Consider the following 19882-nt stretch of genomic DNA (forward strand, 5'->3'; position numbering starts at 1 on the left):
GCTGTGTTTTCCCTGCGGCTTCCTACCATTTTCTCCACTCTTACAGAATCAGAGAAAATGTGCCCACATTTTCAGAAAGTTTGATGGGCCCAAACAGTTCTGCCTGACTATTTCTCACAAATGTTTAGCTCCCATAATGAAGATTACACCATTTTCAGTGGCTGTCTGTCTGTTCCAGTATTAGTTATCCCACTGCTTTTTATATATCATGATATTTATTTGTATTTTTACAGTAATATAACCTTGTTGACTTGTGCTTAATACGCGATCCACTAAAGCTCTCCACTCCTTTGTTAAAGAACAGATACTACCTAACCTGCATTTGTATGATTGCTTATTCCCACTGTGGCACCGTACTTTGCCGTAATCCCTGCCATTCACTCTGGAAGTCACTCCACGTTCATCTGCGTTCTCTCTCGTACTTTGCTCTTCTTTCATACCAAGCTGTAGTTGATTCTCAGATGCATCAGCTTTCTTTGGTCCAAGCTGTATGCTTGTGAGTGCCCAAACATACTTTCAGGAGTAGTGCAGAATTAGTGCAGTCCAGTTTCATGCACTTTTTTTTTTTAACTTCATATTTATCATTGTCTAATTCTACTGTTCCACATTCTGAGTTTTATTATGTTTTATGAGAAAGATATCAGTTAACCTGCTTCAAAGATTTCCTCAAATCCAGGTATGAAAAAGCTTTTCTAAACAGTCATGCCTACTTTTTAAACCATTTTTACTTGTTGAAGACCATTTAACCTTTATGTTTTTCCTAAGATACCAAGATGCAGGTCTTTTCCAAAAGCCAGATGTGTAAATGGACTTTGCCTTCCTAGTTCCTTGCTTTCAGGTCAACAGCTCTGGAAACTTAAAAATTCTAGAAAAATTACTCTTTCTGATTGCTTTCTCATGAAAAGTTACAGATTCTCTTCTTGTGGAACAGGTATAGCAGTTTATATTTCTATTTTCATTTTTCATAGCTGAAGGAAAAGGACCTTTTTCTTATGCTGATTTCTCATGTTCTAGACATCAGTAAAGGCTACTTAGATTATTCCTCAATGGTCTTTGGAGTTCAAATAATGGTACTAGGTATCTTGCTCTGTTAAGTTTGAGAGGATATAAATATACATCTAGAGAGAAACTTGATACTTTATGGAGAGTTAGGCTTGTTTTCTGTATTCTGTATGTTTGTTTTTTGTCAATCTGACAGATTATTCTACCATTTGATGTGTTCTTTCAGTTGAATTCACCTGACTTCTGTTTGCATTCAGCTTTGTGTTCCTTACCACAAATTACATTTAGACAGTAGTTTCACAAACATTTGTTTCAGTGATTGTGCCAGCTTACCCACTCTCCATCCTCTCCTTACTGCCACTTGCTCCTTTCTGTCTCTGCTTTTAGGCACATTTATCTTTCTAGTCTAAAGTTCTAGAAATGTGTGAGTTTGAAGAAATTCTTCTTTTGTGTATAAAATTTTTTCCTGAGATGGTTCATATTTGTCAGTTTACTATTTACGGCTGTTTTTACATTATACTTAAATAGTAGAAATGAAACGACTCATTTCCAAATTATTATTTGACCTTTTTTAATTCAGAAGTCTGGTGGCTTACAAGCCACGCAGGGATTGTCTCGTCATATTTTGAAGATGATCTCCCTCTGTAACATAACTGCTTTTGTGAGGTCAAAAAACAATTATGAATCAAGGAAGGATTTGAGATTAATCCAGTTCAAATGACAAGATTTGCATGGTTGCATTCATCATAGCATTGAGTGGTGGTGGTCTGTCTCTTCTGAGAACAGTCTGTACCAGCCTACTTTGTTCTGAGTCTTTGAACCTTAACTTCTTTTAGCTAATTCAAACCCATTTTTAATTATGAATAAGTAGAATAATAATAATAAAAATTAATTCTCTTATAACATCTGTGTTTCTAAGGAAGACTCCAACAGTACTCATCTGAACAGCAGCTGGATTTTTTTATTTATTTACCTAACACTAGGTTCTAGGAATGAATAGAAATTAGGTAGGGTTTTTTTATGGAACTGATGATCAGAGGCAAAAATTTGTTTGGCTGCAGTGCCCAGGTGCGAAGAATTAATTATGTGTATCATGAAACTAATGATGCTTTCTTTCAACTGTTAGATTACTATCTGGCTTTTGTTTCTAAGATCTTGAAAGGTTGTATGCTATGAAAGATTTGAGTTCATGGAGTTATTTTTCCTTCAACAGGTTCAATACTATCATCACTAATAAATTATCCCCTAAAATTTTATCACTTCTTCAAACCCATTTCAGTGACAGCTCACATTAATAGTGTTCATTTGTTCAAGAACCCTGTGCCTTCTGTAGACTATGCTGTAATATATATGGCCACAAAGCATAGTAATTTTTAACAAAAATACATCGCAGTTCTAAATAACTTTCTAAATCAAGCTGCTTTAAATAGTTATAACTTAAACTATCCTAAACTTTAACTATCCTCAAACTTGACAACATAGGTTTAAATCTGTCCTGTATTTGGGGGAACTTTCAGGGTGGAATTCCATTCTTCTACGGCTATGCAAGTTTAATAGATTTTTTTTTTTTTGTAAGTACTGGTTTCAGTTCCAGATTTTTGCTTTGAAGTTGCAATTTAGACATTCTAAGTTGCCTAAAATCTGTTATGTTTAAGGGAGGGGGACAGTTTTCTGTAGTTGACTGGTTTGGGGGAAGAAATAATGTTATTTCTGTGAATGCACTCTGAAACTATGTTGTATTCCATTTGCCAAACTTTTATTTGAAAATGCATGATTTGTGTTGTTTGGTCTTATTATTGTGATATTTTCTTTGAAGAGGGACTTGATAAGTGCAACATATATGCACTGCTATATAACTTTCTGTCTGTGCAAGTTTATCTAGAGGCTTGAAGAGTGAGTGGTTATTTCAATGTATGTCTTCAGGAAATAGTAATCTTCTTTTACTGATATGACACCAGTGCTCAGTAAATCCCTGATAGCCTCTTATAATTATATTCCATATTCCTATTTCCTTTCTTTTTATCCAATCTCTTATTCTTGTCCCCACACTTTTTTTTCTCAAGGCAAGAAAACTTTTCTGAGTTAAATGTGTGAAAAGCAAAAGAAAATTTCAGTCTGGTATTATAACTGATTCTGACTTCTCATCCTGTCTTTTTGTCTCCACTCAGTTCACCTCCTGTCTTGTTTCTCTGTCCTGTTCATGGTTTTATTTTTCTTAGTACTTCAGCTGTGTTAAACCCAAGTTTTATGTCTACTTTTTGAAAGCCTCCCTGGATTTTACCTGTCTCAACTCCCTTTGATCTAGTTGAGTATGCCAGCTATTTCCAGGGCACTTCTTTCTCTTAGACTTCCAAATATGGTTCTGTCCACTCATATGAAAAATATTACTTCATATTACACTGAGAACCTATTTGATAAATGGAAGCGAGATGTAAAAAGATTTTTTGTAGATTTCTTTTTGTTGCATGTTGACGTTCTGGGAAGATGGGTTTAAATTTCAGAGGTGGTAAATCTGTTTCTGTTTGGCTTACTTTATTTCCAACATATGTTGCATTACCAAATCAATCAATCATCTGTATGAAAATATGCTGAGGCTTCTATAGTCATTGTAGATTTTAACTTGTATATATTCTACTCTTCCTTTTTCTGAGAAATGTTTGAGTAGTTTGTACAGAGAATTTTTTATATTACTAGAGTTTTACTATTTCTACACAATATTTTTGATGCCTCTCTGTAAAAGCCTCAAATCAGTGCTATATATCACAACTGCTGTTATATTTTCCACGACTGCAGTTATATTTTCCAAGCTATAAATTTGCACATCATCCATGGTATTGTTTAAGTTCAGTTTGCAGAATTTTTATTGTCAGATGGGAGGAAAACAACAGTTTGACCTAGCTCAGCTAGTTGGAAAGGAGATTTTTTTTAGCTATCAAATGAGTGTTGAAGAAGATTTAGAAAAACACAACCCTATGATGACATTTTCATAGTCACTTTACAGCATGCATTTGATGATAATCTCTCTGATTGTAAATACTGAGGAGTCACCTAACAGATAATAAACAATTAATCCCTATGCCTACTTTTTTTTATGACCTTATCATTTAGTAGACAGTGGTTGACTCAGCAGGGGTATGCACTTGAGCTAGCCAGACTTTTTTTTAACTTTGTCATTTTCATACAATAGGTGTCTATTCCTCTATCTCTCTTGAGGAATGAAGTTCCAAACTATGTAAAAAATAAGAAGCTCAAAGAGCATTCTTGCTGTGCTTGGCAGCCTATTATTTCCTCTCACTTCCTACCATTAAAGATCAGTATTTCTATTATTAAACTTGATGATTTAGGTAAAACTAAAGTAATAAAAGAACAAATTCAGAAAGAAATACTTGTATTCAAGTAGTTTTAAATGGAAATATGGAAGAGAACAGGGATTTTAAATCTTAAAAGTATGGAAAGGCCCCTTGTTGCCTATTTTAGTAGAAGATTGAATTCAAAGACCTTTCTATTTAATTCCTTTTGCTTTAATGGTAGGAGTGGCTTTCAGTAGGGAGAGAGAAACCTTTTAGCTTCCAGCAGCTTGAAGACTTAATCATACATAGGGTGTCTGCTTAGCCAAGGGAGATAAGACCTTAGAGTCCATCTTGTATATTCTCATTTGGTTGCTATCATTTGTTTGAATAACATAGGCCATTGCTCTTTTCCTGAAACTGTTGAAAGATAGTGAACTCATAGATGAGTCAGTCAGTAATATTGATTTGGGAACTGAGGCTCACAATTCAATAAATAGATCCTGGAGTCATCACTGACAATTTCCTAGAATCATTGGCTTCATGTGCAGCAGCAGCCAGAAAAAGCCAGCAAAATGTGAGGCATCATGACATTGTATTGACAAGACAGGGGGTGTCATTTTTGTCACTGTGTAAAACCTTGGTGTGTCCACATCCTCCGTACTCTGTGCAGTTGGCTTTGCACCTCACAAAGAACAGAGTGGAGTTAAGTTGGGCAACAAAAATTGTTACAGGGCTGGAGCAGCTCCCTTACTAAGAAAACTAAATAAAAAGGCCAGGACTATTCATTCTGGAGAGAAGAATGAAGGTTGACTGAATTTATATTTGAGCTGTAGATGGTGAATGGGGTGATGGGAGAATAGTTATTTTCCAGATCTCACAGTACTTGATCCAGGGCCACTCACTGAAACTAACAGGAAATAAATAAAGGAAGGGACTTTTTTCACATAGCAGATTGTGAATATCTGGAGCTGTCACAGGACGTTGTGGAGACAGACTGTGTCAGTGCATTCAAAAAGGGCATGGAAAACTTCCCAGCCAACAGGACCAAGGCTGATTGAGAGTAAGGACAGAGTGGGCAGCAGCATACCCACTGATGTCCCTAACCCCAACAGCAGCTACTGGCAGAGTAAGAGGAATGAGCTGTGGGTAGGAGCCAGGCTGATGTGCTGCGTCTTACTAGGAGTGGAGTCTGCCACCACTGGGGACAGAGAGCTGGGCTTTGTGAACCATCAGTCTGACCCAGTGAGGCAATTTATGTGCCTATATCCATCTCCATAATACTCCAGAATATTATTAGTGGGTTCCTATGTTAGCCTCATGTTTTTGTATAGGTCAAATTGTGATGCAGTACTGCACTGCCAAAACTGCAGGAGATGTGAACTAAATGTTTAAAACGGAGGTGGCAGTGGCTGTGGGCTTTCTTCCTTGCACAGGTGGGTGGACTGGATGTTATATGGAAAGACGTAGTGCTTTGCTTCTCCCTGCCCTGCAGTGCAGCATCCAGCATGCTGATATTGAAATACCCTCTATGAGGCAGAGACAAGATGCAAGCTATTTAGATATTTTCTTTCCCTGCTCCTCCTCCTTTTCCACTTCTTCATATACACGTGTACACTCTGAGATGAGTCAAAAACTTTGTAAGCCAGAATGTGCTGCTTATACAGAGCAATGATATAGTACATACTAAGAGAGTGCAGAAACACACAATTTAGCTCCCTGAATTAGATTTTTTTTTAAGTATTGTTCTACATTAAAAGAAAAGGAACAGTCTCATTTCCAATATATATATATATTTAATTTTGTGCTTCTGAAAGACAAGAATGATTGATATGATCCAGTTACTTTACTCTCTGAAATATGAAATATCTTTAATTTTAAACAGCTGATCAGGAAATGTTTCTGCAGTAAATATGTTACCAGCAGTCCCAGGGTAGTTAGAAGGCTACAACAGTGTAATTAAAAAAGAGAAGAAAAGCATCTGAAGTTTCAAAAAACATCAGTATTTTTTTTAAACGCTGTTTCTTTGTATGATGAACTAAAGCACTTTTTTTTTTCCACTGGTCATTTAACCCTATTGGACTGTCTTCAAATCCACTAGTAAAAGCAGATCTATTGAATATGCCGTGGCTGAAATTCAAGTGCTATGTTACAGAAGCACCTGTGTCTGACTTCCAAAATCACATGCACTCAAACTAATTAACTGAGTAAGTCTCAAGTAAATAAAAACCAAATAGGTAACTGCTGTAAATGTAAACAGATGGCTTCAGAATGGGCAATTGTTAAACATTTTTAGAGGCTGTCATATAAGATCAGTAAGTGCCTGTTGTCTAGAAAGTCGCAGGGAACTCCATCCTCTTACCAGTACAAGCCCTGGAAGCAGCGAGTGCTAGGAGGATGCAGAGAGGAGATATTGTACAGCCCAATTCCTAGCACTGCCAAAGTACCTCACATCGCTTCTGGTAGCATCATGCTGTAACCAGCAGTTCTCCTCCTCCTGGCGGAAGGATTGTTGTACAAAGCATTTCTTTCTTTTACTATGAATACTCAATGTACAGTGCACCTTTCACAGAGAACATCATAAAATTTAGAATAAAATCTACTGATGGAACTAGCTAGGGAAATTCAGCTACTTTATGTTAGTTATACACATTAATGACATTACTTACTTTAAAAACACTATTGAAATATACCATTTTTCATAGCTTTAGGAAATACCTTTTACTACATCAACAGCTAGAAAATAAATCCCTACTGGTGAAGGAGAAACAAAAGTGGGATAAGAAACTGTCCTTGTTGGTTAAATATACTAATGCAGATCTCTAACCTTATTTCTTCCCACTTTGTTTGTGTCAGGGTAAAAGTTACTAAAATACTTAAACTTTTTAGGTTGATGTTACCCATACTGGGGAAGTAAAAAAGATGTTAACTTAACTTCTTCCTACCCTTGTTTTTTGTTTTGTTTTGTTTTGTTTTGGGGGGGGGGGAAGGTGTTAGCATAACAATTACCAGCATATATTCTGGCTCTAGTTTTGCAAATTCACTCCTGTTTCTTACACCTTGTACATAAATTTGTACAAAAACTAAAATTAAAAGCATACAGTAATCCTGGAACATGGTGTCAGTCTGATCAGTTTGTCTTATGCTTTCAAATTGTTGCTGTCAGTCGTTCATTAAGAACAGCTAGTCTGTCATCATAGCTTTCTCCCAGAGTTTGATTTCACAGTCAGACATGAATCCATAAGAATATAAACAATTCCTAGCCTCCAGAGAAGTAAAAACAGTTAGCTCACGGGAACACGGAGTCAGCTTTACCACTTCTCAGTCAATGGAATGTGAAAACACTTCCTAAGACCCAGGAGCTCAACTGCTTCAAAGCAATTTAAGATTTACTGGGTAACACATTCAGAATGAAACGTATGCGGTTTGTTTGAGGGACAGAATGGGATGTAGCCCCACTAAATGGACTAGTGCTTTAAGACCAGAGTGTTGTTGCCAGACAGTGACTCGCATTTACTTTGGATTTTTATGTCTCTGCAACATAAACGAGGCATTTGGCATAGCTATAGGTGCTGTGAGCATTATTGATAAATGCTATGACAGTTCCTTGGAGAGCGAAATGATTATAGAGGCCTATTTGTATATCGTGGTCTGACAGTATTATAGCACTTTGCATGTTGATGTGCAGTCCAAGCTAACAATAAAGAATTCTCTTCAGAATTATACCAAATCCTCATAACAGTCTGTTATTGCTAATAGTGTTGGTTGGAGAATGGAACATACCTACTTAGTACATTTTCTAGTTTATATATGAAAGTAACATGCCAAATCGTGCAAGAAGCCTGAACCTTGAGCTTTTTCTGTCTAGCACTTGCCCAACATTAATCGAGGCTTGCACGTCTACTGCTTTAAGATTGCTCTTTAAAGTCACTCTGCATACACTCTTCATATTTCATAACTTCTTGTAGTCTGGACTCCCAAGGCCTTATGTTCCTTATAGATCACAGAAAAAGAAAAAGCACACAGGCACTACCACTTCACTTAGCAATGAACAGAAATAATCAATAGCTAATAGTTCAAGTTTTGCTACCTGGGAAAGCATGGGAAGTAGCAGGGGTAGCAGAAGGGGTGAGGAAAGCTGCAAGACTTCAGAAGTCAGCCCTAGTACCATCTCACATAAACTTAATCCCATAGGCAGAAGGGGAACAAACCACTTGAAAAAGATTTCAGCTTTCCTCACAGCAATTGAGAGCACAGGTTCAAATCTGAAGAGGTTAAAATTGAAATTAACCTTGCTCACTAAAGTCTTCTCTCTGTGCCACCTAAACCTGCACTCAGTGTAATCATGTTTCCTACAACAAGGAAAAGACCAGAACAACACAAAAAGACTGAAAATCAGAAAAAGCAATAAAGGAAAAGGGTGCAAAGACAGGATAGAAGCAGAAGAATTAGGAAAATATAGGAAATATAGATTAGGGGGAGGGAGTATTAGGAAGTATCCCAGTTATTGAGGGTTAGGAGCTACGGTTAGTGAATGAGAAATGTCCAGCCTGTTTCACTAATACGTTAAAAAGGCACTTGTCATTCAAGATATCTTGCATAAAAATTTAAAAATGTAAAAATCATGCTGCTGACAATACGTGAAAAATATTAATGAACTGTAACTTTAACTGTTACACAAGTTGTCTTTCCCTCTTGCTGTGAAGTAGGAAAAAGTTTAATCAATCAATAGTATTTGAGCAATACAAAGTAATCCTGTTCTAGGTCATAGTCTTATAACTTCCTTAAGTAACTAGATGTCCTCAGTTAAACTGTTTACCCATGTTATAAGCACTTTTACATATGTCTTCATACATAAAAAGATTAATTAGTTGCGTATAGTTAAATTATTAATAAAGTTAACATTATACTTGAGCAGACTCGATCCTTAATAATTTGTGCTTAGGTCATGTGGCAGACTTGTCTTCCTGAAATTCAGCAAGTAAAAGCCATTAAAAGATAGTCATGCTGCTTGAAGACCCCTTTAATAGCAGAAATTTTGTGTACAGGTATTTTATAGCACAAACATCACTTTCTGCCCTTAATTGCAATACATAGAATTTTATTTTTAGTATGAGTAATTAGAAACATATCCAACTTGTACATTCTTGCAGCTCTTGAAACCTTTGAAAAGGATGCTGAGAGACTGTGACTTGCAGCTAGGACAGCTATAGATGTCTGTACATGGTAGGCAATAAGAAAGAGACTAGTGATAAATAGGTTTAAAGTAATTTTTAAGTGATAAGACCATATTCCTAACTCTTCCTTTTTGTCTTCTAAGTGTGCAAAATTACGTTTTTTATTTGGCAATGATAAGTGTGAATCAATCCACATTTATGTCCCAGTTTTTGCTTAGTGATCTCCATATGGGCTGATTTCTTTTCCTTCCTGTATTACTTATTTTCCTAGATTTGAAACAAAGTAAAGACTGTCTATATATTAGTCGTTTTATGGCTGTATTAATTTAACAGTAGGTTGGGGGCAGGGGTTCTTCCTCAATTCCTGCTCTGGGGTTTACTGTATTCAATTCCTATCATTTGGGCATGATTTAGGCCAGTCTGCAGAACACTAGTGTTCCTGTGCAAAACAACAGTGCTAAGAGACTGAGCTATACCAACAGCCGACACAAATTAACAGGACACTAGCTACTCCTACACATAAGCAAGCCCCCTCTACCTTTACACTGCAGGCAGCCTGGCGCAGTCAGGTCCTGATCTCAGCTGGTGCTTCTGGAATGTACTGCAATAAGAAATCAATATACATGATCTACCACCACCTCATCTTGCCTCTTATCAGTATGCTTGGGGTGGGGGGAGGAAAAAGAAAAAATAGGGTATTAAAATGCTTCCCATTCTTCTCCCTTACCCACCCCCACTTCTTCTCTTACAGCACGCTACAAGTGAAAGTCTCGGAGCCGCAGAATTCAGTAGACGCAAACACAGAAAATGAACATTTGAAGTCCATAAAGATGTGCCTTAATCAGCCCACTGAGTGGAATCTGAGTTTTGCAGCAGCATCTCTTGCCAGCTGTAAAGTTTTTAACCAAAATCTCAAAACTGATGAGAACAAATAGATTGCAGCTGTTCTTGCACTATTATTTTGTACATTGTTCTTGATTTTTTTTTCTGCTGAATAATAAGCATTTATTACATTGATCTTGAATGATCTTGTGTGATTTGGCTTTATATTACTACTAGCATTATTTGTTTTGATGTACTTTTTCTTTTAAACATGAAGTTTCACATCTGACCATCATGAAATTTTTGCAGTACAAATTTATATATCAGAATCAGATGTTCCCCTTTACTAGTATTGTGGTTTTTCTATGCTCTTTAAGTTTATTACTTCCCCGTTTTATTTTTGTGCACGAAAATTAATATATTATGATGTAATTTGTGACATAGGTCACCATGTAAAGATTTATGGTAATAATTCAAGCAAATCTGTAACAGGTGGAGATTGACTACCTCGAAGCAAAGCAGTAAAAAGAGAAGGTAAATTACCTAAGGAGATCTCCTTCGTAAACGGTTTGAAACATATTGAGCAACCATTTATTTCTGCAGTATGCTATCAATCATCTTCATTTATCTTGAGAACTTTTGTGTGCCAGTGTTTAATGACTATAATGTCTAAATGAAAGGCCAACTCTACAGGAGAATCTTTTGAAAGACTGTCGTCATTCAGCAAATCTGTATCTGCACTTTTTGAGGTTTCTGCTAAATGGTCTTTCTTCCCCTTTTGTTTTTATAAATTTATGCCTGCCACCAATTAAAATGGATGTAAATGCTCTTCCTATTTCATTTTTTTCTTGTACTTTGGAAATTTAATGTAATCATCAAAATTATAAAATCTACTGAGAAAAAGTATGGTTGTAGTTGACTACATCATAGACATTTCAAGTCTAAATCAGCTTTAGCAAGGTTAATGTACTTCATTCATCAAAACTTTATTATAGCTATAACAAAAATGTTAGAATAAAACTGTACTATATATTTGTCTTTTCTGGAGTCATACATTTAACAGCTAGATTCCTTAATTCACTAAATTGTATATCCTTTACTTGCCAAGAGCCAATTTTCCAGCAGAGAATTTCCTTGGAAGACATTGTACTCTATATAACAAGGGATTTGAGTATTCACTTAAAATTATTGTCTTATTTAACAAAATGAAGATGCGATTCTTCTTTCTGAAGGTTTGTTAGTTGCAGATACAATCCAGTAATTAAAGATTCCTGTGAATTCAGGTAAGTCTGACAAGTTCCCACAAGGATATTAAGTCATTGAAATGTTGGACAGTGCAGAACAAGATTACTTAATAAAAACTCATCATCAAGCCACACTGTCTAGATGGTCTTTATGCATCTCAACTGTTTAATATGTTTGGATTCTATGGGGAAAGCAAGCCAAAAGGAGAATTAAAACTTCCTGGGAGATAGATAGGCACTGAAGTGGAGCACCACCAAAGCACAATGAACAGTAAGTAGTCTGGGCTAGCCAAAAAGGGACATTAAAGCAGTCTTATAAGCAGTGGAACTAATGAGGCCTGTGTCCTCATTCATATGTCTCAAGGAGGAGATGCCATGAGGTTTTTCTCTATGTCAAACAAAGGCTGAGTACGTAGCACAGCTTTTTCATTACAGGGGTGTCTCACCTCAAAAAACACCTATATTATTGTCACAGCACTCACCATTCATCTTTCAATAGTGACCAGTCAGAGGAGACTCTTACAAAAAGAATTGAGTTTGTTGTCTGAAGAGAATTTGATTAAGCAACAAACAACAACAAACCAACACCTAAAGCTGGTGTTAAGAAACAAAGATTACTGGGGAATAAATAAACGTTGGTAGATCATTTTAAGTTTGACAGGAGACCACTGCTAGTTTATAATTCTTTAATATGGAAGCAAGTTCCCTAATTCAGGTCCAGTTTGGTTCTTGCACTCAACACATTCCACCTAAGTCACTCCCATTGCTCAACACAAAAAGTAGTTCTAAGAAGGCAGAGAGAAAAAACACACACACACACACACAGACAAAAGCCTTTACATATCAAAACTGCCCTCCAAAAACAAAACAAGCACTCAAAAATACCAAAGGCAATACCCTCTTGTTTTTAGCCAGGAGAGGGAGGGAGGGAGGAAAAGGAGGGAGAGAGAATGAGAATGCATAGTAATTGGTTCAGAGGGACAAAGACACTGTGGTCTTTCATGCCAGATAGAATATTTTAGGGATAAAATTTGATTCCTTAATTGAGTGGGCAGGAAGTTAGGTACCCCAACTATACAGAATTAAAGTAAATAAGAATCAGTAACATTATTTATTTTAGCTATAAGTAGTAATGCATACCAAATCTTTTACCTCCAGGTAGTAAGCTACTTGTGGATTTGGCTATCTCCTTTGAATGTACCCAATTACAATTGTATGGGACTCTCTCAGAAATTCAATTGCATATATTTAAACCTTGATTATTGCCAATAATCCACTTTGTTGCATTTTTCACATGCATCAAGTCATGCTACTCTGTAATTTAGCAGCCATCTCTTCTCAAAAGATTAAGTAATTTTGCAAGAGTATACCCTGTATTTTCCCTTGCACTGAAAACCCTTCTCTCAGGCTGGGGGGGCAGAGAAGGGTTGGAAATCACCCGTCAGTTCCTGGTCAAGCTTCCAGCCTGAAACAGGATCACAGGATAACTCAGGTTGGAAGGGACCTCCAGAGAGCTATAGCCCAACATCCTGCCTAAATTAGGGCCAGTTTTGAGGTCAGACCAGGTTCCTCAGGGCTTGGATCAGCTGAGTCTTGAAAACCTCCTCAGTCAGAGACTGCACAACCTCTCTGGGTGACCTGCCTCACATCAGAGGGAAGCGCTCTGGACCTCAACCAGTTGGTAGCCCTCCACTGAACCTGCTGCAGTTTGTCAATGTTTTTCTTGTCCTAACAAATACCAGTGAAGCCATATCCACAGCAGAGACATCCACTGATTAACACAGGTGACTGATATGGGGAACCTGATCATTCAGTACAATAGCATGCCTGAAGACATTCCAGGGAGACAACCTGCAGTGTGGCCAGGCATGACAGGGCAGCAAGAAGGCAAAACTCAAGCTCTCCAGCTTATTTGGAACAGCATTTCCAGAGAAGCCTTTTAAAATTTTTATTGTTTCTGCTTTTCCTAGAAACTCATTTTGATCAAAAGAACAAAGGGAACTACCAGCAGTTGTTGAAAGCCTATCAGTGGCAGAAGAGTGAGCCACTCATTCTTTCCTGGAGAGAGGAGAGAAAAACAAAGACAGAAAACTCGTAACTAAATAATAAAGAAAAAAAACCTAAACTTTAAAGCACAGGGGAAGGTCTGATTGACAGACAACTGGGAAAAACTGAAGGATATACTTCACCCTTTTGAACTATGTTCAGGCAGCATTCAAGGAGATGGGCAATGACACTGATCTCAAGTGGCTGCACATACACAAACTCACACTAGGGCTACAAATTAGAATAAGTATTTAAAGGAGAAAAATTAACAAAGGAGGGAGCTCAAAGCTTCAAGATTTTGTTTAAAATCATGAATAAAAACAATCACAAAGTTATATAAGCTTCAAAATAGCAAATATTACAGCACAAAGAATGTGTCATGGCATTTCATGTTCTGAAAGATTTCCAGCAAAAATTGAAAGGATGAAAAGCAACACAATCCTGTCTCCATTTTCTATATGCAAATGTGAAAACAGTATAGTACTTTGGGCATAACACATTGGGAACAGTACTTATTCACTAGTATCCCTAAGCCATCTCTGAGAATTACTGAAGATCGCTTGCAATATATTGCTTTATTTTAAATGGAAGTTCCCTAGAAAGCTGCATTCAACATGAGTAGATAACATGTCCACATCAAGTAATCAACATGAGTTTTCTCTGACTGCCTTGGAAATTATATGAATGGTAACAAGAAGGACATGATAGAGGGGTTTCCAAACCAAAAACTGTCTCAAATTTCCTAGAGTGAATCTGCATGGCCAACTAGAGTGAATATTGGTTCACTTTAATCTTCCATTGTCTATGTAACACTCATGATTATTCTGGAATATAACATTAGAAAAAGGTTTGTGATCTTCAAAGCTATAAAGAAATCACAAGTATATACCACTTTACAACAGCACTACACAGACCTTAGAGTATTTTATTTTCTGCTCTTTCTGTCCCTAAGTATTCCTTCCCTTATTGGATCTTCTTTTGTACCACAAATAATTTTATGCTTTTCTGAAAGCACTAGTGATTTCTTATAACAAGGTCAAGATCAGTGGCTGGCTTCCCAGAGTTAGTAGCTCATAGTTTCACTATTTTGACTTTATTTAAAATAAAGCAGACACATCTACAGGAAGCATAATGCACAATTCAGACCAATTCTATTTTATATTAACATGAACCATAAAACCTCCCTTGACAGTCACCAGATATGCAGGCCAATAAATAGAGAAAGTAGGTGCATTAAAGATAGGTACATTCAAAGGTGCTGCAATCAAGAGCACTCACTCCATGTCAAATACTATCTTTGAATAATGTTTAAAAAAATCACTTTAAATATGTAACTCTCAATAAACAGAACTATTAAATACTTATCACCAATAACAATCTTCATTTGAAGATTAAAAAAACCCTTTTCTCTTTATTCTAAAGTAAAACAAAAAAATAGAGTTTTATTCGGTTTATATTTTATTTTAAGAATAAGATATTTATTACATGAATGATGCACTTAATTTGGGAAAAATTATCAAAAAGTCTTTAAAAAGTTTCTAGAAATATCTGCAATTTTAAATGATCATAATTATAGGAGAAGTTAAATTGACTAACAACAAAACAAAGCTTATTTTTCAAGTCTGCTACTAACTACTAGCATTAGGACACTTTCTCTACTTTTGTCTTCATTTATTTGCTTCTCTATTCAGAAGGCTTGAAAGATTCATTCTTGTTTTTTCAAGTGCTGCTGTTTTGGCTCGTCTTGAAGGCCTTGAACTTAACATTGGGACTAGTTCTGGAATTTCATCACCACTGAAAAATAAAATATTTTCAATTAAGGCCAAAAAGACTGTAAGAAAATTGAAAAGTATTTATATTAACAAACTTGAAACCATGTGTAATAAAAACAGGGTCTTAAAGAGTAAAAACATTTCTTACTAATTATATACTTCATATTTTTAGAGAAGAATATACTTATGTTTAAGTGATATAGCAGTATCAGAAAAGATAATCAAGTGTTTGCAGTTGCAAAATAGGCAAAAAAAAAAAAAAAACAAAAAAAACCCAGAAGATTAGGTGGAGAGTGGATCAAAGCAAATACAATGAATAAGAGAATTGGAAAGGTTGACCCTGATCAACCTAAGATCCATGGATTACTTGCATGAGAAAGAGTGAGCACAACTGAAAATTTCAAAGATAATGGCTTTTTAACACTTATAGCCTATGTGATCTGAAGGGAAGGAATGTATTGTGTTTATTCATTTATCACTTGTTCCTAGAAGCTTATCAATTAAATGTTGAAAAACAAGCAAAAACCAGCAGCCAAATGTGAAAAATATCAGATTCTTCTGCACAACAGCTATTAAATCAAAAAGTGGAAAACGCAAATGGAAGAAAAGTAACATAAGTCAGAAATCCAACTCTAAGTTGAATAGAACATAATCTCTATGTACCAAACATATACAAAAATGAATTACATGCTCTTAGGCAATGATAATAATGTGTGAAGTTGTCAAATCTGCCATTATCATTCATCATCAGTTCAAATAAATATTTTTTCTTAAATATTTATCCTCTATTCCTAACACAGAGATAAAGATGCAAGTTTGGGGGAGGAAAAATCTTTGAATTAAATTCTCTTGCCAGAGCTGACATCATACTTGCAAGGGTGGAGAAGGAGCGATTTACCTTTCACTGGCAGATGTTACAGTTGTGTGATTTTTTCTTCTGCTCACAGACCTAGCTTCTGCTGCTACTTTTCGCTGTCCTAAGTATAAGCAAAAGTCACTTCTCACATCATGGAACTATTTCTTTTGTTAAAAGTCTTGCATCTTAAAACTTTATTGAAGAAATATACACATTTGCTTCATTTTGTTCTGATGTTTCATTTAAATATATAATATGTAGCCACCACGTCAGATAGAATTTTTTAAACAAAAATAAAAAATACCCACAATCTACTTGTATTCACATAAAACAAACACCTGTACATTACTGTAAATGACTTGAAATTATTTTGAAAACCTGTAGCCAGAGGGTTTTTTCTGTTTTTGTTTAACTGTGGTGTTGGGAGTGGCTAACAGCACGTTATCAAAAACTTAATTATTTATACATAATTTTGTGCAAGAAATCACATTTATGCTGAATTTCTTCATTAACACCTATACAAGTGTAGTGACATTTAACTAAACAACAGTTAAGCCATTTTGTAATCACATCCTGTCTATTTTTAACCTACATTGACTGAAATGCATAATCTGGATATTTAGCATATCCACAGGCCTCCACTATAAACTAAGAAATAAAGGTGGTGCTTTGGRGATTATTCTTTATTCATCTCCAAGTGCCTACATACCCTTGCTCTCAATATATTTGTGAGAAAGAAACCATTCGCTCTGTCTCAAGTTTTTAAAAAACGCTTCTCATTTACAGTTTGAAGCTGTATGTCTCATTTCAGAATTCATCCTGCAGTAAATACCAGGGCAATACTTACAAAATATCAAAGATAGCCAACAGGGCCTTGCAAGCCACACTTCCAACTTTTAAAGCAAGTGGGAAAAGCTGCTTTATTCCACACAAGTTAAATGCCCAAAGAAGATACTTCTCCTCTTAGGAAGTATGGATCTTTAACACATCATTCTAAATATCTGAATCCAAATAGATTCCTTGACACAGGGAATTTGTAAATTACATTTACAATTTCATACAACTTCACTGCAACTATTCTGCAGTTGGCTCCCATGTTTTTAAGAGAATTCATGACAGCGGCAAGTCTGAATGACTGTCCAGCATTTCACTGATTCTGAAATAACATTAGGCACAGTTAGAGCCAGACTCTTCTCTGTGGTCCCCAGTAACAGGACGAGAGGCAGTGGGCATAAACTGAAACACAGGAAGTTTCRCCTGAATATAAGAAACAACTTTTCTTACTGTGAGGGTGACTGAACACTGGAACAGGTTGCCCAGAGAGGCTGTGGAGTCTCTATCCTTGGAGACACTCAAAAGCATCTAGACACAGTGCAGAGCGACCCGCTGTAGGTGACCCTGCTTGAGCAGAGGGGTTGGACTAAACTTCTAGAGGTCCCTTCCAACCTCAACCATTCTGTGATTTATACTGCTCCAAAAGCTTCCACAAGAGAGATTATCTTTTAACAAATTAAATTTAAAAAAAATTATAACACAATATGAAGACTGAATTATTTTTATATGCATAGGTTTACAAAAACTAGTAACTAATTCCTTTATTAAAAACAACTAGTATTATAGCCAGAAAAGGCTAGTGTGTACCTCTGCCAGCTTTGTTTCTTGTGGATTTCGATGTTGCTTTACCTTTAAATTCATTAACTGGAGTATGATCAGCTTCTTCATTATTTTCTGTTAAACAGAATAGTACATAAAGAAATCATAGATGATCAACTTTTACTTTACCCAAAATACTGGTACTTAAAACTTCTGCTGTTATATAAAAAGCCATACAATCTTAAACCCACTTTTTCTGTAAATTAGATAAGGCTAGAAGGAAGCTTAAAATGTCATTCTAGCTATATCCCTACCCCAACATAGATAAACAAAATCTAAACTATTTTTTAGCCTCCTCTTAAAAATTCTAAGAATTCTAGGAAGTTTCTTTCTTACACAATCTATGTTATTCCTAGGAAACTTTTTTCCTCACATCTGATCTAGATCTCCCCTGCTGCAACTGAAGGACAACAAGTAATGGTTGTTTCCCTTTTCGCTTTGCACAGTTACCTTTTTCCTTTTTGCACAGTTACCATATACATATTTGAAGAAGTAAATGTTCCTTTCAGTGATCCCAAATGTATGGGCAGCAGGGGAGGGAGAACAACATTTTTCTCCTATAGGATGCAAGAACAGTCTGCTTGTGCTCAAAATTCCTTCTTCATGAGAAATTCATACCAAAAAGTACTATTAGCTGTTAGCAGAAAACAGTTAGACTGGAAATAGGAAGTCATGTTTTCGCAGCAGCATGCCTCCAGTTCCCCAACCAATCAATATTTAAACATATAAATATAGAAGATACACATAATTAAAATATTAGACACTTCCAGAAAAAAACACGCTAAAGCTCTGAAATAATCCACTAGAAAAGAAATAAATGCAAATAAAAGAGTAGTCTTTGCTGAAGACAGTTGCATATCAAGATCTTTGCTTTAAATAAACCTAATCAAGTTTCATCTCATTGTTTTTCTACCAAAAACATTAGATTTCCTATGCCACCAGCACAAATTACACTGCTAAGGCATTTGAAACTGCATAAGCTGCGCAGAAGGTGGAAAGTCTTCCGGCTTCTTCCACTTCAAGTTCTTAAATAGCAATAAAAACAAAAAACAAAAAAACCCCCACCAACTCTGCCCCCAACCTATGAACTAGCAACAGGAGAAGACACCAGTATCACACTCCAAACACTAGAGATATCAACTACATACTGCCATAATAGAACTCAGTCTGCAAGAAGCAGGCATGGCAATTCTGAGGTCCAAGAAAACAGAAAGTACTTGATTCTTTCTCTGAGTTAGAATCACATTCTAAAGGGGAGCTTGCAATCACTAGCATTTAGCAGGCAGATGAGTGTGCCAAACTGCTATAAGAAAGCCCACTTTAATATTGTCTTTGTTAAAAGGGAAGAATTGCAGGGGAGACTAAGTCTCAAAATACAACGCTGGCTGTATAGAGTAATATGGAAAATGAGAAAACAGAGAAACTCATCAAAAAGCAATAGAAAATGGAAAATACTTCAGTATGAATATTTTAAAAATCATGTGTATTTAATAAATATTATCTTTTTCCCTTCTTTTCAAAAAGTAGATTCATTTAAGAGAGAAAAAACAAAACTTCTTTTCACACAGATGTGCACAAGTCACCCACTTGTATACCTCCTACTAAATAACAGTTCTGCTGAATTACCTTCTTCATTTTGACTATTATTTTCAGATAATGTGATGCCAGTTTCCTGTGTCATTTCAGAGTAGCCTGTTTCCTCTGTCCTTTTAGAGTGGTCTTTGCCCATATTAGCATCTTTGTTTAAGTTTATCTTGATCTTCTCAATAGCTCTTTGGCACAATTTGTCTTTCACTTTCTGGGGAAGAGACATTTAAATGTTAAACATTGCTTATTTTTATAACTATTTCTTTTATCCATTAAGTTACTAATCATATCATTCTTACAGTAAATTTAGCTAATTCTATGTGTCACATGAAGATGATTACTCAAAATGAAAGGAGAAGCACCTTCTCCATCAACATCAAGCACTGAAACCCCAAAAGAAATTATTTGAGACATGAAGAAACATATTAAAAAAAAA

General features: G+C 35.9%; 2 protein-coding genes across 7 annotated transcripts in view; one reads left to right on the plus strand and one right to left on the minus strand.

Moving 5' to 3' along the window:
• The window catches only part of LCORL (ligand dependent nuclear receptor corepressor like), a 69860-nt gene extending 59552 nt beyond the window's left edge, over positions 1-10308 (plus strand). The window contains exon 8 of the mRNA XM_026081339.1: positions 10218-10308. Coding sequence (XP_025937124.1) covers positions 10218-10231 — 14 coding nt within the window. The 3' untranslated portion in view covers positions 10232-10308. The remainder of the gene's footprint in view (positions 1-10217) is intronic.
• Positions 10309-14707: 4399 nt separating this feature from the next.
• Positions 14708-19882, minus strand: part of NCAPG (non-SMC condensin I complex subunit G) — a 34056-nt gene continuing 28881 nt past the window's right edge. For 3 of the 6 annotated variants that reach the window (XM_026081344.1, XM_026081342.1, XM_026081346.1), the window contains 4 exons: positions 19486-19657; positions 17848-17934; positions 16249-16327; positions 14708-15372 (listed from right to left, as the gene is read on the minus strand). In XM_026081344.1, the coding sequence (XP_025937129.1) occupies positions 15246-15372; positions 16249-16327; positions 17848-17934; positions 19486-19657 (465 nt within the window). In that variant the 3' untranslated portion in view covers positions 14708-15245. Of the gene's footprint in view, positions 15373-16248; positions 16328-17847; positions 17935-18309; positions 18417-19485; positions 19658-19882 lie in introns of all 6 variants that reach the window. The other 3 variants (XR_003255981.1, XR_003255980.1, XM_026081343.1) reach the window with 3 other exon arrangements.

Source organism: Apteryx rowi, unplaced genomic scaffold (genome assembly GCF_003343035.1).
Source record: "Apteryx rowi isolate R43461 unplaced genomic scaffold, aptRow1 scaffold_543, whole genome shotgun sequence".
NCBI classification, from domain to species: domain Eukaryota; kingdom Metazoa; phylum Chordata; class Aves; order Apterygiformes; family Apterygidae; genus Apteryx; species Apteryx rowi.